We start from the raw sequence: 19,779 nt of genomic DNA, 5'->3' as shown, positions 1-19,779 counted from the left end.
GTCAGACTATAAGTAGATTGTCAAATGCAATATTAAAAGTCTGCACAGATGGGCGCTTTCTTGATAAACTGTTTCTATGCTTAGTTCAGTGCAAAAGAGGTAGGTCCTCTTCAAGATTCGGATTGCAAAATTCAACGCCAATGAAGTCCATCACATTAAGCGCCTCGTTACCAAATTTAAAATTCATTTAGCTAAAACAGAATTATTTGTATAACCAAATCCGCGCCGGGAAACTACAGAACTCGTCTTAGAAGAAGAAGACTTTAAATGACATTTGATTCAAAATGAGTATTTTTTTTTTTTTTTTTTTTTGCTGGCACCACTGGTTGATGCTCTAGAAGTATGGGATGGCAGATACTCATAGTTTTAGCCGTTACCTTCCTCTGAGTCTTATTGGTGATCGCTGCTTTCTGGTAAGAGGCCAGAAACAACTAAACAACAAAACAGTATACCCGCTGCCCAAACATAACACTATTTTCACTTCTGGTCATTTTTATAGTTGTATAGCAACATTCAAAAATCAAATTATTATTTTAGGGTTACCCGTAATTAAATACATTAACCCGTATTTGTGTCTGTAAATTGGGTATGTTCTATGGTTGATTTGCCTGTTTTGCTGGACGAAAAAACCCCCGTTACTGGGGAGAAAAACCTTGCTATCTACGCCTGAGACCAACTAACTCAGCCACGGAGTGAAAAAAGCCCATTAAAGTTCCTCGCGTCATCGACGGGATTCGAACCCAGGCCTTTTCCACCGGGTGTGGGGAGGACGGTGACGATACCACTATGCTACCCGCGCAGACGTATAGCAACATTCAGGAGCAACCCAACATAAGATACAATAAGTGTCCAAAATCATTGTCTTCGTGGGTAGGATCGCCGTGGGTAGCACAGTGAGGTTCGCCGTAGGAATTTTTATGGATCTTTTTCATAACGTGGCTGAGTTAGTCGGTCTCAGGCGAGGATAGCATTTTTTCTTTTTTTTTTTTTTTTCCAGGAAACGTCTAGCAAACAGAAAATCTACCCCAGAACACACGCAATTTACAGACAATATACACGGAGTAACATGGCCTAAGTCAGCGATGCTCCTAAAACCCAACAACAACAACCACCACCAACAAACTAATCCAAAATCATTCGCAAATGCGAATATTACCTATGCCTATTTTTCCTTTAATCGCAAATAATCGAGTCAATTGCTTCTCTTATACATATTGCTTCTCTTATTTAAATACTCCATGCCTTTATTAAGAAATGTCTCTCTTTTTTGTTTTTATAGCGAGTGAATGACTTGAAAAGAAAGAATCCTCAGCTCAAAGTTGTATTGTCTCTAGGCGGCTGGACGGACAGTGCCGGAAATAAATATTCTACGTTGGTCAGTGATCCCAACAAGAGGAGAAATTTTAATCAGAAAGTTGTTCCCTTCCTGAAACAGTATGGTTTCGATGGTTTGGATGTCGATTGGGAGTATCCAAATTGCTGGCAAGGTGCCTGTGGTAGTTCACCGTCTGATAAGGCAAACTTCGCTATTTGGATGCAGGTAAGTGGCCTCGAACTGAATATGAATCGCAATTGATATGTAAGTGACTACTTTCAATGCTAGATTTCTCCGCAACCAAAATCGACCAAGTCCGGTATCAGTTAAATGCAGTTCTGTGCAAGTATGCAGCGGCTTGATTTAAGTTTAGGGGCATAAAAAGGGTTGAACTGAGTAAATGCATTATGTATTCACATACTATAGTTCTAGGAAGATAGGCCTAATGTCCAGTAACATCAGTATAGGTAGTCATAACAGTTCTGAAACAAGGAGCACAGTATCACGCCCGCTTTTCCTTTTCTGAACTCAACAGATCTTATGCAATTTTATAAAATTATCATCAATCTACGTTACTTTCAATCAACAATCACTGCTCAAAGCCAGTTGAATGATAATCCTTGATACATTTTGAACACAGTTCAGTAATCGAGGTACAGACAAGCTCAAGTAATACAGTTTATAAATTGGTTAGAAAATCCGCTAGTCTTACATTGTTAAATATTTAACAAAAAGGCGGTGGTGTTATCTAGTTAGAGTAAAATACGAAATAACAGGATTTTTAATAATTAAACGTCTGCAATGCCTCGTCTTTTCGAAACAAGACTCCATGCCCTGTAAAAATAAAGATGTTGAAAATAATGTGCATCATACATGGTGGAAGAAGTCGGGAAAGTACTTCTAAAACTGCTTCCTACGAAGACGTATCAAGAATGTAAATTCATCGGTCGGGAGTTAAAGTTGGAATTCTGCAAGTAGCTCCCTATTACGCTAGCTCTTTGCTGCATCTTCATGCTTTTCTTAGATTCCCTACTGAGATTTACTGGTTGGTTGTTGTAGGGTTTAGGCGCATCAGCAACTTAGACCACCTTTCGCCGTATATAATGTCTCAAAATTGTGTGTTTTCTGTGGTCAATTTGCTGGACGAAAAACCTGTGTTTCCAGCGGAAAAAAAGCCATGCCAACCTCGCCTGAGACCAACTAACTTAGCCATCTTGTAAAAAGAGCCAATAAAATTTCCTAGCGTAGATTCCAACTCGGATCTTTTTCAGCCGGTATTGGGAGGACAGTCATTATACTAACTGTGCTACTCACAAGGGATTAGATTTATTGAGTATACTGATGACATAATAATAACAATTACTATTATTATCATCCCTTTCTTCTCCTTGTGTTTTTTCCCATACTACGAAGGGTACTGGTATCAGAAGCGTGAAGTGGTTATGTACGATTACTCTCTCTCCTACACAGGAGCGGATTAAGGTCGGTTGAGGCCCCGGGAGCAGAAGAAAATATTGGGCCCCTTAAAAAAAAGAGAGAGACAGGGAAAATAAAAATACATGTTAACAATTTTTTTAAATAAATAAAAAATATTATGTACTATTAATGTTTTATTTCCAATAAAATTTGAATAAAATATATGTATAATATAATTAATAATAGCATAATAATAATCACAAAGTTTTGAACTAATATGTTCAACTAATTTGTTGGGGTTTTGCGTGGGCCCTTCAGAAGTCGGGGCCCAGGGCGCGCGCCCGGTGCGCCCGCCGTTAAATCCGCCTCTGCTCCTAGAGGCGTTCAAGATTGCGACTTTCTGGAATTCCTTGTGGATGTTCTCTGGGAAGCCTACTGCTGCTAGGTTCTTATGTAAGCTCTTTGAGACTATGTGGATGGTTGATTGGGATGGTCCTTACTTGTTATATACGCCATATCTCTGACTTCCTGTCTAATGTCTGTATTCTTCTTAATTTGGGTGTCGTAGGTTTTCTGGAGGTTTCTGGCGTTCGGCACTGTTAAGTCAATCACGTGTGTAGCCATTTCCTTCTTGCTAGTGAGGGTTAGGTTACCTCGTTGTGCCTATGAGTGTAATGCGTTATTAACCTGCATTCCGTGATCTAGAGTAGTTGTTGAAGTTGTTTCTCAGTAGTTAAGTAGAGCTTCGTTTCGTCCACGTATATCAGGTGGGAGATGATGTGCAGGTTCCTCCTCCCTACTTGCTGGTATTAAACATGGAGAATAGTAGGTTGAGTGCTAGACAGAACCACAGAGGGCTCAGGGCATCTCAGTGAAAGGTTCCTTTCCTGATGGGCATCGGTCTTGTCATGATGTTCCAGATTTTAATGGTGATAATGTATTTTGGCGTGGTTGCTTCTAGGAAAATTTGTCACTGTTGGGTTTACTCTGTATATATTCAGCCAGCTATAAGGCACGGAGTCGAAGATCTTGCGTTAGCCTATGTAGTCCGTGTGGAGGTTACAGTGCTCCTTGTAGACTTGCTCTATAACTGCTGCATGCATTAAAGGTCAATTGCTCCTTCCATCCTTTGCTCATCTGCTTGCATCCAAACCGTAATGTTCTGGCTCTCTAAGTGGTCCAATATTTTCTTGGCTATATGGTCTGGATCTTGTATATTGTTGGTTGACAGGTGATCGGCGTGTGCTTTGCCGGGTTTTTTGTAACTGTTTTTATCCTTCTGGTTGGTGATTCCTTGAGTCAGATACTCTGAATCTGAATCGAGGTGAACCGTTCCACTAGAGACGTACAGCCGGCGTCCAAGAAATGCCACACTGCTGAATCCACACTGGGATTCAGCAGTGTGGCATTTCTTGATCGCCTGCTGTACGTCTTCCTCGTGAATCTCTCATTTTGCCATCCCTTGTGTTTTTCTGTTTATCTTCCGTTCTAGCTATATTCAGGGGGCCACCGACCTTACGTCTAACTTCACTTCTCCAAAGGTCGTCTGCGTGGGTAGCACAGTGGTATCGTCACCGTCCTCCCCACACCGGGTAAAAAAAGGCCGGGGTTCGAATCACGTCGATGACGCGAGGACCTTTAATGGGCTTTTTTCACTCCGTGTAGCAAGATTTTCCCTCCAGAAACTGGAGTTTTTCGTCTAGCAAAACAGACAAATCGACCATAGAACACACGATATTAACAGACACATGGCAGCTGAATTTAATTATTCGGGTGCCCTAAATATAATAGTTTAGTTTAGTTTAGGTCGCCTAAGAACATCTCCATCGCATTCTGGTTGGGTGATCGTTTCCCTCCTTCTCCTCTTCTCCGATGTTCCTGTAGAAGGCTCTTTGGTTTTCATTGAAGGTCCGCTCATTTTTTTTCCTTTGAGGGCTCGTTTTGTATCGGCGTTGCCGCTTACGGTTTGCGAGAAGGTTCTGCTTCCAGGTGTATAAGTATTCTTCTATCCTCTGATTCTTGACCTTCTTCTTATTATTATTAGCATATTATTATTATTATAGCAATACTACCGCAAGCACAACACGCCCCAACGCTTGCGGGAAGGATCAGAGCCATTAGTATTAGTATCAGCCATATAATGCAAGGAAACCACAAGCTTTTGCGGAACAGGTAAAAAAAAAAAAAAAAAAAAGTAGATAAGAAAATACAAATTATGCTCTTCTCCCTTCACGTAGGTAACTATTGCATTGAACTTTGAATTTCTTCAAATTATCAGCTTCAAATACCTGCGGAGGCAACTTGTTCCAGTAATCAACGACTCACTGGCTAAAAGAAAACTTCCGACAATCTAGTCAACTTACAGGCGACAAACCTTTTCGCCTGTAAGTTGACTTTATGGCCGCAGTTCTAAAATTCTTTATAAGAGAAAATTCCGCCTTCATGAATTTTATTAACCCCTCTCAGAGCCTTATAAATCTCAATCAAGTCTGCTCTAAGATGCCTGGTTGCCAAGCAGCTCTGTAGCTCATATAATGGAAGTCTTTCCTCGTACGGCCAACCTTTTACCGATTTCACAATGCGAGTTGTCCTTCTTTGGGCTCTTTCAAGAAGCTCATTGTCTTTTTTTCAGATGAGGTCTCCATATTTGTATACAATTGCTTTATACAGTGGGATTACGACTTCCATATCTCTACAGGATATTGTTAGATAAATCATTGATAGGACACTATGGACTTTCTTGTTCACACTGCTCAGTAAATATCTGCTCGTATCGTAAATCCCAGATCCCTTTTTCCCAATACTCTTTTTGTTCAAATCCACCAAGTGTATAAGTTATTTTGGAGTTCTCTTTCCCAATGCCACAAAACGCAAGCATAAGTGTGTGTTGTTGTCATATAGCACCAGGGGTTCCCCCCCATCTCCACGTTGCTTTCATTGTGGTGAACCAGTTCACTGGAAAATGCCAGAGATTTAAAAGTGTGTGGGAATTGTTCATGTGTAGTGTTCTGTACCGTTGTTCATCTGGTCATTTAGCCGTTGTACCCCTATTGAGGCCCAACGTTGTCCCGCTTACGCCCCGTGGAGGCAGACCAGAAACCCAGTAGCTGTAGATTCACTCTGGCAGGTCCTGCCGCTTAATTTCCTGGGATTTCGGCGGCTAGGACCTAAAAAAAAATAAAATAAATAAAATAAATAAATAAATAAAAAATTTATATATATATATATATATATATATATATATATATATATATATGAATGAAATAAATATATAAATAAAAAATCTGCGCTATCGTAGGGGTCATATCGCTTTGGGTTGCTAGGCTGAGTTGCTAGGCTGAGTTTTGGGCGTAAGGTAATTTTATCATATTAAGTTTTTGATGTGTGGGGCTTTCGCTATGATGAAATGGTATGGAGGGGAGGGAGACCGAAGATTGGGAGTAAAAAACAGAAATATGGGACCAATAGAGTAGATAGCCCCAGTTTTCAGTGGAGCATGCCCATGCCCCACCAGAGTAGAAGTTTGGGGGCGGAGGAGAGGGAACATAAAACGTCCCCCCCCCCCCCAAGGAAGTGGGAATAATAGGTGAAGAGGGCTAGGGTGCCCTCTTCAGATCGCCATCAGGCTGTTTGCAGCTGTGCTGCCTTTAGTCTGTTCTCTACTCTCTGTGCTGCGTTCTGTTCTGTTTTGTCACACATGGGGCGAGCCCCGTCCTTGCTTTTCTTTTCCGCGTGATCAGCACTCTTCTTGTCCTCTGCGGTTTTCAGTTTTCTGTCACATTTGGCGGCGATTTTTGTCAATCTCTATGTACGTTGCTGTAGATAGCTATTAGTGTTTTTCTCCTGGTGAATAGGTCTTGCGCATACTGGGAGAGCGACCTATATTCATCCTCAGTGTTCAGAAAGTGGTGCTCCAGTCCTTTTGGGAGTGATATCTCATATCCTACTAATATCTCAACCTTGTTATTAGTAGCTCTCTGAGGTCTTCATAGTGTTGACAATCATAGACTATGTGGCTCCAGCTTTCGCTTTCCCCACATATGCAGTTGGGGTCTAATTTTTTCGTTTTTTAGGTTGCCCGCCGGATCAGTCGTGTATTCTTAGTGGGTAGCGGCCATTCTCCTGGCCAGCAAAAACAGTAGCCCCGCCCGAACAGCCTCCAGGTCCAGAGGGAGCGCTCCAACAAGTACCTGCAATGCTGGGATACTTACCGTGCTGCAAGCGCGCGTTGTTGATAGCAGTATGGTCCTTTGGGTCATTTCTAGTGTTCTTTTGTTGACTATCAGTGTCGTTTTTGGATACCACACTGCTGCTGCGTAGGTGATTGCTGGAAGGAAGGTTGTTTTATAGTAAAGCATCAGTGTTTTTTTTTCTTGAGTCCCCAATCTTTCCTTGTGATTCTGGTTACCAATACGGAGTATCCTCTGATTTTTCTTCTTATGTATTTCAGATGCAGCTGGAACGTCAGGCTTTTATCTAGGATAACGCCCAGATACTTCAGTTGGCTCACAAATTTGATGGTCACATTGCTGATTTTAATTTGCGGGGATCGTCGTAGTTGTAGAGTCCCCTTTAGGAGGATCGATGAGGTCTTGTCTGACGATATTTTCAGCTGGTTCTTTGATGCCCATTGCTGCAGCCGCTGCAGTGCCTCATTTGCCAGCGTCTCCAATTGGGCCCTGGAGTCAGCCTCTACTGTCAATGTCAAGTCGTCCGCGAAGGCTGCGCTGCCACAGAACCCAGATCCGTTGTCAGGAATTCATCGAGGACCATTGTCCACAGGAGCGGCCCCAGCACCGACCCCTGCGGACATCCTCTATGAACCTCTCTTGTTATTTTTTGATAGTGTACATTGATTTCCACTCTTCTTTGTGTTAAATAGCTTTCAATTACTTTGTAGAGGTTAAGAGGTACCCCAGTCTCCCTCAACCTTGCCAGTACGCTTGGCCACCAAAGTGAATCAAGATGAGCAGCAGATACTTTCGTCTACAATCCTGGAATATCTTTAGCAAGTTTCCCAGTGCGTCCACAGTTGAGGATCCTGGTCTGAAGCCATCCTGGTTTCTGGCATGTAGGCCTGCCGCTTCATAGTGTTTTATAACTTTCACATGGAGTAATCTTTCAAACAATTCGCTTGCCACTGGGACCAGTGCGATGGGTCGATATGAATCCGGAAATTCTAGATTTTTGGTAGGATTTTTCAGTATTAGTTTTAAATTTGCTGTTTTCCATGCAGTTGGGAAAAGTCCTGTTTCCAAGCATCTATTATATAGTGTGAGGAGTAGGTGCGGCTTGTATTCCACGGTTTTCTTGAGTATTTCAGGCTTAATAAGATCGAGGCCCGGGCATTTTCTATTTCTGACCCTACTAGTGGCCACGCTGAGTTCATCCAGGGTGAAGGGGGGCTCAATCGCCTGGTTTCTGTAGTTATCGTTTCTGTCCCATGTCTGTTGCTGAGCTGGCATGGTTAGCATATCTGGTTTTTGATACATTGTGTCGAGTATGTTATTCATCGACTGCTCCCAGGTTGTGGTGAGGTCTCCCTGCCGAGTCCTAGTGGTAGCAATCACTTTCCCCCCCCCTAGGCAGTCTATTGGTTGTTACCTTGTAGACAATTCCCCAGGGGTCAGTGTTCCCTGCTGTGGAAACCAAGGACTCCCAAGAGCGTCTTTTACTTGTTTTTATGGCGTCACTGTACAGGTTTCTTATTTGTCTATATCTTTGCCTCAGGGCTTCAACCTCATTTGCTGGTCATGTTCTTCGGTCCCTCTGGAAGTCCTTCCTACTCTTGTTCATTTGTCGCCGGAGCATGGCAATGTCCCCGGGTCCACCAGGGGACTGCGCCCAGCCGGGGGTATTTCTTCCTGATAGTTTGGTTGGTGATGTCTATCACCAATTTAGAAGTTGCCTTCTGCAGTTCGTTCGGATTATTCTGTGGATCCAGGGACGGAGGTTTGTTGTTAACTGCTGTAGTTAGTATCTCTTTGTTTTGGGGCCAATCTGCTTTGGCAACTGCAAGAACCTGCATTTTGCTGCAATAAAATATAGCTAACCATTCTTGAAGCCTGTTCAAATCATCCTGAAGGAGCGCTGCTTAGCACTGATCATTAATGACGCTCCCAATCTTTACGTGATCTGCAAATTTTGACATCACGGCCTTTATACCTTTGTCGATGTCATTTATGAAAATTAGAAACAACACTAGTCCAAGAGGTCCTTTGGGAACCCCACTTCTGACGTTACACCAATCTGAAGAATATCCATTAATCACAATTCTCTGCCTTTTGCCCTGCAGCCACCCTGCAATCCATCTTGAAACCTTTCCAGTGGTCCCACAATGTCTCAACTTATACATAACCTCTCATGAGGGATGAGTCAAATGCGTTGCTAAAATCCAAATAAACGATGTCGAAAGCGTTCCTACTACATATGGCTCATGAGTAACTCAAAATAGCTCAACAAGTTAGTTAAGCATGATTCTTCCCTCAAAAAAACCATGTTGTGTGTCTTTCACAATGCCATTTCTATAGAAATATTCCTGGACTGCACTGCACTGCCTCTAAGAATTTCTCTACCACTGAAGTCAGACTAACAGGTTTGTAGTTACCGACTTCATTTCAAGAATCTATATGTATTGGCAATACGCTGCCACTCACTTCTCCAATACAAAGGAACATCTCCAGAGTCCAATGCTGCTCTCGTAATTAACCTCATTGGTTCAACATACTCTCTGGCTGTCTTCCTCAAAATTGCTGGGTATATTCCATCAACAACAGGAGCAGTGTTATTTGCCTTAAAGGTAGAATTTTTTTCAAATAAACGGTCATTTGTAATTTCAAAATCATTCATTTCATTTGGCTTTGTCTCACTCTCACAGCTTCTTATTGTGAAGGGTCTTTTGTCAGTAAATACAGATGCAAAGTACATATTCGATTCATCAGCAGGGCTATCTCAGACTTTCCCACACCCGGTACACAAGGATCCAATCTTATTCTCTTCTTTGTGTTCATATACATGAAAAACTCCTTGTCCTCATTATTTGTCTGCGCGGGTAGTACAGTGGTTTCATCACCGTCCTCCCCATACCCGTTATGCCTGGGTGGCACCATGTTTCTGTTAGCCCTATTATGACAGCATTAATTGTCCTAACCAGAAGTTCGAATTGAACTATTTTATTGACAAAGCTCCTAACATTACTGTAGACACCGTTAAGACTAAGTATTCTTCTATAGTTTACTCTCCTAATACTGTCCTTTGAAGTTAATTAAGCTTGTTTACCTAGCTTTATCTTTCTGCTCACTTGAAATGTTGCTACCAACCAGAATATCTTGTCAACATTGGCTGTTGCGGCCACAAGCAAGAATTCTTGAGATGTGTGCAAGCATTACTTTGACCCATATCATCAGATAAAGGAGGGACTATATTACCTTTCTTCTCCACCAACTCCAACTAGTAGTTCCCTGAACCCTTAAGGTATCCTCTCTGATACTAGCAAATAACTCGCATCACTTTTGTTCAAATGAATATCGTCTCTACAAAACAGATTCCTTCTACTTACAAATGCGAGCCACATCATAATGAAATTACCGCTCTACCTAGAACCTTCCAAAACCTCTCAACTCTTTAGTTAATCCCCAAGGCTTTCAGCATATAATCCCTCCTATCGTGTATGGGCAGAAATGCAAACACATGCACATTCTGATCTAACTCCCGGCCTTTTTTCAGCATGGTCCTATATTTATCCAACAAATTGTCAGGTAGTGTTCGTTTAATATATTCTTAGTCCACACATGAATAATAATACAGTACTCTCTTAACCCTCCCTCCCCCTTAAAATCTAGCAATCTGTTGGCGACATCATCATTTGTTACTCCGGGCAAACGAACCCTGGTTCTGGTCCGCCTATCTTTATTACAAAAAAAAAAATTATACTCGTTTTCCTGACAATTGTCTCCCAGTAAAACTTACTGTATCTTCTTCAACCAGAGCAGTATGCACTTGACTGTCCTGTTCTGAGAAAGGAATCGGGGTACATCATTTGGCAGGTCACGAGATACTTGAGTCTCTGACTGCAATGCTCGACAAAATTTACAGAATACATAACAACGTGGTGTAACTTGTGCACCTTGCGATGAAGCGCCACAAAATTTGGTACGGTGCTGTACCACAGAATAGCGATGAAATCGTGAGGCAGCGAGCAACTTCGGATAGGTGTAAGGGACATTTATAGGTGTTGTAAGAATTACCAAAGAGGTCACATTACAGAAATCGATATAAGATGCTCGAAAATATGGTCACATGATAACAGTAGGCCGTATGATTCCCTCCTCCAACGTAAACAGGACTGACAGCGGTGAACCATGCTCAATATAAGGGTGTCTATAAGATTCTGTAGAAAAAATTCCATTCTTCCACAAGCGCAGACAGCTCACCATTGGCTGTCGACGTGCAATGCATGCCCAACGGGATCCCACACATGTTCAATTTGATTTAAGTGTGATCGCGCTAGCCACGGCAGTCGTTCGATATCTTCAGTTTTAAGATATTCCAACACCAATTGAGCTCCAATGTACAGTTTGTGTTGTCGTGCATGATAAGAAAAGCTGGGCTAATCGCACCACTAAAAAGTCGCACATAGGGTTCGAGAATCTGTTCTCGGTAACTCTGCGCAGTTACGAACCCCTACCAAAAGCATGAAGAGGGTGCTGCCATTGATCAGTTTTCTGCTCCACATGAGAACACCGCCTCCACCGTAAGTGTCCCTTTCTATGATGTAGGGAGAAAGTATCGCATTCCTCCTTATTTCCAGATGAAATAACGTCTAGAATTTGTTTGTAGGCTATAACGAAACTCATCAGAGAACAGAACTGTACACCATTTGTCAGGGCTCCAAGTCACAGTTCACGGCAGCAGTTTCGAGCCCTCGTGGGTAGCACAGTTGATGGGATCGGCGTCCTTCCCACACCGAGTGAAAAATACCTGAGATCGAGTGCCGTCGATGACGGGAGGAATTTTTATGGGTCTTTTTCACAACGTGGCTGAGTTTGTCGGTCTCAGGCGAAGGCAGCGTGATTTTTTATCCCAGAAACTCGGGCTTTTCTTTCCGCAAACAAAAAACCGACCTCAGAACATACGCAATTTACAATCTTGTAACAACTATTATTTAGATAAAATTTGGAATTAAGAAAAATTACAAAATTTAAATTTACAATGTATTACAGAATTTAAATTAACAAAATACTACAGAAATTAAACTGTTACCCAAACTTTATCCACTGGTGATGTTAAAATTGCGCTACCGAAGTTACCGCAACGAATTTAAGTTAGCAGACGTACTTTAGAAAGGTTAAGATTTAAATTTACAAAATACTGTAGAAATTAAATTTCAACAAATTAGAAACAAAAATTTTATCTACGAGACACGTGATTTTAACCCTCTACACACACACACACCTCAATCGAACCACCATATAAAGATGTAACTACCCTCAAAGTAAAGGGAAGGGTTTTCGATTTCGTAAAGGTGACTATGGTGGTCTCAGACAGTTTTTAAATTCTATATAGTGGGACCAACTGATGATGTTACCAACAGCAAATTCTAAATGGAAAACATTCAAGGAATTAATCTTGGAAGCTGCTAAGCTTTTCATACCAACTAAGAAATGCTGTTCAAGCTTAGGCCTAAATTGATGTCGGATGAACTAATCAGACTCGTGGCACGGAAGGAAAATGCATGGGATGCATGTAAATGATCAGTCAACACAGCAGTCTATGGTAGATATATAATCTAGTCTGAAATCAAGTCACAAAGCAGATTAGAAAAACGAAGGCAGATTTTAAAAAAATCTGTGGCAAAGAATGCAAAGAAAACAGCAAAGACTTCTTTATTATGTAAACTCTAGAAGGAAGGAGATAAATCAGATTGGTCCAATTGATATCGATGCTTCGACTGTTGACGATCCTGTTCAGGTAGCAGACAAACCGAATGAGTATTTTGCATCTACATTCACACATGAGGAATTCTGTGGGGAAGTGGAGGCCAGACGTTTTTTCACATCTCTAGTAGGGAGCTACATGATTTTGTAATAACTAAGAGGAAAGCAGGGAAGATATTGTTGAATTTAAACATAAGAAAGGCACTTGGGTGGATGGGATATATATTAAGGGAGGCAGCAAAAGAAGTAAGCCTACCCTTAGCCATAATTATGAGAGCATCCTTAGATTCTGGGGAAGTCCCCACGGATTGGAGATGTGCAAACGTATCCCCAATTCATAAATGGCGACACGAGTAATTATAGACCTGTTAGTTTAACTAATGTTGAGGGACAAATAATGGAGTCACTGGTTAAAGAAGCAATGTAGGATCATCTAGACAAGACTGCAGCAATAATTCAGACACATAATTTATTACGAGGAAGTCTTGTCTGGCCAATTTCATTGGATACTACGATGTCGTCACAAAGGAACGTGGTTCAAAAAATAATATTGATACAATATACATGTACTTGGATTTCAGGCAAGCTTTTGATACTGTTGCACATAAAAGATTGCTTTACAAATTGGAGCAGTATGGCAAGTTGTTGCTGCTATGGATAAATGGCTGGTTGAATGGGAGAAGACAGAGAATAGTAATCAATGGAAGTTGATAGCTTGAATAGATTCAAGGAAGAACTGGACAAACTTTTGGAGTGAACTGATAATTAAAATGGCAAGGTTTTTTTTTTTTCTTTTCTTTGGCTGATGCTGTATAAGCTTGCTTTCTTATAATATTACTATAAAAATAAATGCACAAGGCGTAACAAACAACTACCTTTGAATTAACTACAGAACTGCCAGTATACATACATAATATTTTGTTCGTAGTAGTGAACTACAACGGCAGTGTAAAAGGCATCGATTTAATTGTACTGTATCTCGTATTGTGACTACCTTCACAACGGGTTACCATGATATTGCTCTATCTCGAAAAAATAACGCTACACCAGTGGAGAAGACTACATATTGTTACTTATTCTCAAAGGATACTACCATCCAGACGGCACCGTTTCAAGGCTTATTGGCATATCCTGGTTTGGTGGATGGGTAGGTACCCCGGTATTGCAATCATGACAACCCAGTTGTGAAGTATAGTTATACTTCATGATTGCAATACCGGGGTACTTACCCACCACCCGCCGAGGACAGGCCAATAAGCCTTGAAACGGTGGTTATCCTCTGAGAATAAGTAACAATAGTCTTCTCCATCCCCTCTAAATGTTTGTCTAGTTCCTCCTTGAATTTATTTAAGCTATCAACTTCCACAACGACAGATGGAAATTTGTTCCAGCAATTAACCACCCGCTCGCTAAAGGCAAATTTCCGCACAGCTTTCTACAACTGTCTTTCCTCAATTTGAATTTATGTCCCCTTAGGTTCGTAATCTGAGCAAGTGGAAGAATCTCATCAGAATTCAGCGTGCTCAACCCATTCAAGGCTTTATACACCTCAATCAGATCACCTCGCAGGTGCCTAGTCTCCAGCCGCTGCAATTCGCAGAACTTAACCCTCTCTTGGTAAGAGGATCACTTCATTCCCCTCACCAATAGTGTTGCCCTTCTCTGTACAAGCTCAAGCAAATCTACATCCTTCCTAAAATGAAACCTCCAGACCTGTACGCAGTACTCAAGGCGTGGCCCGACCATTGCCTTATACAAAGGAATAATCACCTCCTTTTCCCTGCTAGCAAAATTCCTGCATATCATTGACAATATGACAATATCAATGACAATACCCCATGACCTGCTCTTGCAGCCTGTCTGCATTGCTCAGAAAACTTCATATCTGACTGCACAATTACTCCCAAGTCTATTTCATTTTCTACCACCTTAAGTGTAGTATCACACACTTGGTACGTTCCTCTGTGGTTACTTCAACCCATATGCAGTACTTTGCATTTGTCAATGTTAAATTCAGTTGTCATTTCTCAGCCCATCTGCCCAAGTTTTCTAGATCCTGTTGCAGTAGCACACTGCCATTACTGTCACAATATGAGACACAATTAAATGCCTTTTATACTACCGTTGTAGTTCACTTCTACGAACAAAATATTGTGTGTGTACATTGGCAGTTCTGTAGTTTCTTATAATATAAATATAATATAAGTAGTGCATATAACATAATCTGAAAAGACTAGATCAGTAGCGTAGCTACCCTTTTTCGGGCCCGGAGGCAAAGAATATGTTCGGGCCGCTATCTAATTAATGAAAATTGCAAAAACAGGAGACAGCCAAAGATGCCGGGCCCCTAAAGGGCCCGGAGGCAAACCCTTGCCTGCCTACATGGTAGCTACGACACTGGACTAGATTATATGCACTACTAATGCCATAACATCGCCGAGAATGACTTCGCGCGATTGGTAGACACTATCTCATACCATATTAGCTTTTGAAAAGAGACTAGTTTTACAGCAACATGTCAGAGTAATGCAACAGCATTACTTTCGCTTTTGTTTCAATAAACCGCTAATAAAAATAATCTTCAACAGGAACTGAGGACTCTGTTTGATCAACAAAATCCAAGAATGCTGTTAACTATTGCAGTAGCTGCTGGTAAAAAAGTTGTAGATCAAGCATATGATGGAACTGCCCTAGGAAGGTAAGTAAGCAATCTAATCAAAAATATATTATTACTTTTATTAATTTGACGAAGATATATATCACAGAAAAAACTTCCATGACAATGTATAAAACACGATAAGAAACCAGAATACATAAAATAATAATTTAAAAAATCCCTATACATCAGTACTGATATTAAAAAAAAAAAAAAAAAAAAAAAAAACATTAGTGCAGTACATAGGCCAAGTTGAAGTTATAAAATTTAGATAGATATGTCATTTTTTAAATAAAATTTTCTACAACGATAAATGGGTCTAGAAATAATTTATCAATTCATAATAAAAAAAAACTAAATAACAGACCTAGTTCTACCACGATGTTTTATATTGCATTTAAAGAAGAGTGTGTAATCAAAACATTGCGTGAAGAGCTTAAATACCTAGGTACCTTGGATACCTAGGTATATTTATTTATTTTTATTATTTTTTTTTTTTGTAAAGCTTTAGGACAGTAAATTGAAGGCTATCCATGGTCCTGGAGTAATGTATGCGGACACGGGCGCGTATATTGAGAAATGAAGCCATATGCAGCCATAAAAAATGCACAGATTATTGTAAACTGCAGCTGTTCAAGCTTCCAGGGTGACTGCACCGAGTTTAATAATATTTATTTAGTTATTGATTTTTCTGTAAATAAACGAAACAGATTATATTTCATGTCTGAAAGATTTCATAAATGAGAAGAAAACGTTATGTTAATTTTCTTGGAAAATTTACGATGAGAAGCTGGACACCTCAGCATCATCCTGTTAGGAAGAGTGACATCTCATTGATGTTCGTAGTCGAGAACAGACTAATTAAAGTTAATACTTGGGTACTTTTTTTAGGTACATTTGCATATATACACTGCCCTACCTTTAATATCCGGACACCTGCCTTTAGACCTAAAAAAAAAAAAAGAGCTTTTATTGTATCATTTAATATTTTGTGCTGAAACCTTTTGCTTTTATGACGGTCTTCAATCTTCCCGGCATACTCTCAACCAGCTTTTTATAAATGTCAGATGATACGTTCCTCCACTCGGCCCTTAACGCAGCCACCAGTTCGGCATTGTTCTTTGGGCGATCTCGACGTGCACGTACCGGACGATCCAATACATCCCAAAGATGCTCGATAGGGTTCAGATCAGCACTCTGGGCTGGCCAATCCAACTTTCCGCACCCATGTCCTCAAACCACTCTGTTAAGACCCGAGCAGTATGGCATGGCGCATTGTCTTGCTGATACAGGTATTGCCATAATGTTGGAAGTGCATAATTGTCCAGGCTGTCCTGGTATTGTACAGCATTCATGGTTTTGTCGATAACGACTAATGGGCCCAAGCCAAACTATGAAAGGAACTGTTCCCCTGACATTCACCACACCCAGAAACGGCTATTAGACTGGTAGAGTGCGAACCTCGACTCGTCTGTCCATAGGACTGTTTTCCACTGCTCTACAGTCCAGGATTTGTGCTCCTTACACCATGTTAATCGGCGTCTAGCATTTGTTTTGAGGTGATCAATTCTGTTGAACGTGTCCTCTTGAATGCCCACTTTTGAAATTGTCTGTTTGAAGCCCAGTGTGCATATTTATAGCAGGTCCTATTGCATGAATAGGACCTGCAGGAAACAGGTCTTATTGCATGAATAGGACCTGTTTCCCCACCCATGGAGGGGTGTCCGGATATTAATGGTAGGGCAATGTATGTATATGCATAAGCACCTATTGTCTTCACCATCTCTGCATATACCGGAAGAACAGATAGACGAGGAGGGGGAGTTATAATTTGCTATCAAAATAAATACCAGCCTATAAGAGAACGAACAACCAATTCAAATAATTTTGAAGGGATTTGCGTTACCTTTTCAAAATAGCACGTGAAAATACAGTTATTTTTATTTGGGTTGTGGGCGCATTGGCTTCTGTGGCCATAATGCACCTCCCAAAGTTTTTGCAGTACTTTGATCCAAGCCCGAGGCGGGATTCGAACCCGCGACCTTTGGGTTGCTAGGCAGGCATTTTACCCACCCGGCTAGCCCGGTCGGCCCAAACTACAGTTATGCATCATATACCTCCCACCTGAGCACACAAAGGAGACAAGAAACGAACTCTATGCGTGGCTTGCTGCAAATCTAAAGCCATCAGTCGACACAATAATAGCGGGAGATTTTAATTTGCCTCTTCCGAAACACAGGGAGGCCAAGAAAGAGCTGGATGCTACATTAGGTGCATTGCACTTAACGCAGCTTCCGACACTAGTGACAAGGGGAATGCAGCAACTTGACCTGTTGTACCATAGTTCCTTAGACATAAGGCTAACACAAAACTTCATAAAATGTAAGTCGGACCACAATCCCATTGAAATAGAAGCAGCACTGAAGATACATAAATACATGCAGGGTAAGCACACGAACTGGGAAAAGCAAAGTAAGTATCATTTCTCCGTGAAGTATATTAATGCAGAAGTCATTCTCAGTCATCTTACTAGTTACAACTGGAATGCCTGCAAGAAAAGCCAGTAGACGAAGCTTTAGAAATGATCACTAAAGAGCTATACCAAACAGCATTGTAAGGAGCAGCAAAAGAAATCAAAATATCTGAGAGAACAAAAGAATGGTTCAACCCACAACTGAAAGCAAGTTTCCTCATGAAGCAAAAACTGTATAGAAAATGGCAAAGAACTGGTCATCCCGGCGATCACGTTCGTTATAAGAAGGAAAGAGCACATTTTATCAAAACAAAACGACAGGCACACTGCAGTGTTGTTCATAACAAACTAAAACGAGCAAAAAGAATTACTAGCAATAGAAATAGCACAGAGAATATGACCGAATGCATTTTCAAGGAATGGGCTAATAACACTTTTGCTAACCTGCCTGGACTGAATCAAATTGAGAACACTGATTCGTCTTTGTGCCTCCTGAAATTTTGGACCTCCTGAAAGATTTAAACAAGCGAAACTATTCGACAAGAGAGGAACCAACAAGACCTCCATTGAGTGAAATACAAATCACCAAAGAGAGCGTAATTAAAGCAATCAACGATCTGCCCAATAAGGCCACTGTTGGACCAGACAAATTTCCAATGTTCATCCTTAAAATAAGTAGCCCATTTATAATAGACCTATTATTGCACATCTATCAGGAAATCATCAGGTCAGGAGCTTTCCCGCAAGCTTGGAAAAATTACATTGTAACCCCAATACCAAAGATTAAACACCCAAAATTGGCTAAGGATTACAGACCAATTTCTGTTCGTTGCACCCTACAGAAGGTATTCGAAAAAGCATTGCTTCCCACCAACAATCAACACTGCTTCAGCCATAGACCACCACATTTGCACTCAGTCATTTCGGGGAGATCAACAATAACAAACTTACTGGAAAATCTTTTTTCGCGTGCAGAAAGCACTAAATGAGAAAAAACAAATTGATATTATTTTTTTGGATATCTCCGCAGCCTACGACAACGTCTCAATTCCAGCGCTCATTGCGATTTTAAGGAATTATTTTAATGTAAGAGGAAATTTGATAACTATAATAAGCAGCCTGCTAGAACACAGAAAACTTACTGTTAAGCACCAAAAGCTACAATCTTGCTTTACCATCTCGCGAGGAGTGCCACGGGGGGGAGTTCTTTCGGCTACCCTCTTCGCGGCCGCCCTGGAGCCGATTCTTGCACGGTACTACAATTTTATAACATATGCTGACGATGTAAAATTCTTCATCACTTCCAAAGACCATGAATCAACAGAAGGTATTTGCCAGATGGCAAATAGCACAATCCGAGAATTTCAGAGCTACCTGGATTGCATCGGACTCCGTATTAATGCACAGAAGTCTGCCCAAATGACCATAACTTACAAGCAGAATAAAAATGACATCTCGATCTCTGTGAACGGGTCTAGTGTGGAAAAAGTGCACTTTCGCCTGGACCTGGGTCTTAAGTGGGATGACAGACTCACCTTTGCTCAACACTTCGCCCATATGAAGACAAAAATATTCGCTGCTTTATGGGCTACTAGACAGGAACTGGTGGGAATTAGGTATCCTCAGCTAGCGACCAAATACATTTTAATGTGTGTCCTGCCAATTGCAATGTATGCCTCGCAAATATGGTCTTCAGCTCCAGATTCACATTATAAGTCCGTCCTTGGGATCGAGTACTGGTTCTTGCGATGGCTTAACAGAATTGTTGGCCACCCTTTTACTATCTCAAGGGCCATTCTCTACTCAAACCTTAACATCGCACCCTGGATGCAGCGGGCAATTAACAGGAACATACACACTCTCGCACAAATGCTCACAAGCAGAGTAGATGCTCCAGTCCTGGATAATATTCTAGTCAAACCGCGTGCCACTGCTAGACGTTGCGGAGAAGTAAATAATCCACTGCGTCCAGTCCTGAACAATC

The 19,779-nt window shown here is 41.1% G+C and overlaps 1 protein-coding gene across 1 annotated transcript in view; it reads left to right on the top strand.

The window, feature by feature from the left end:
* The window catches only part of LOC150086913 (acidic mammalian chitinase-like), a 52,635-nt gene that overhangs the window by 9,910 nt on the left and 22,946 nt on the right, over positions 1–19,779 (top strand). Inside the window, exons 3-4 of the mRNA XM_090372321.1 lie at positions 1,280–1,540; positions 15,255–15,364. Of these exons, the coding sequence (XP_090228447.1) occupies positions 1,280–1,540; positions 15,255–15,364 (371 nt within the window). The remainder of the gene's footprint in view (positions 1–1,279; positions 1,541–15,254; positions 15,365–19,779) is intronic.

Source organism: Mastigoproctus giganteus, chromosome 4, assembly GCF_048544385.1.
Source record: "Mastigoproctus giganteus isolate SK-2022 chromosome 4, ASM4854438v1, whole genome shotgun sequence".
Lineage (NCBI taxonomy): Eukaryota > Metazoa > Arthropoda > Arachnida > Uropygi > Thelyphonidae > Mastigoproctus > Mastigoproctus giganteus.
Note: the sequence above shows the minus strand (reverse complement) of the source record. Positions and strands in the feature narration are given on the sequence as shown.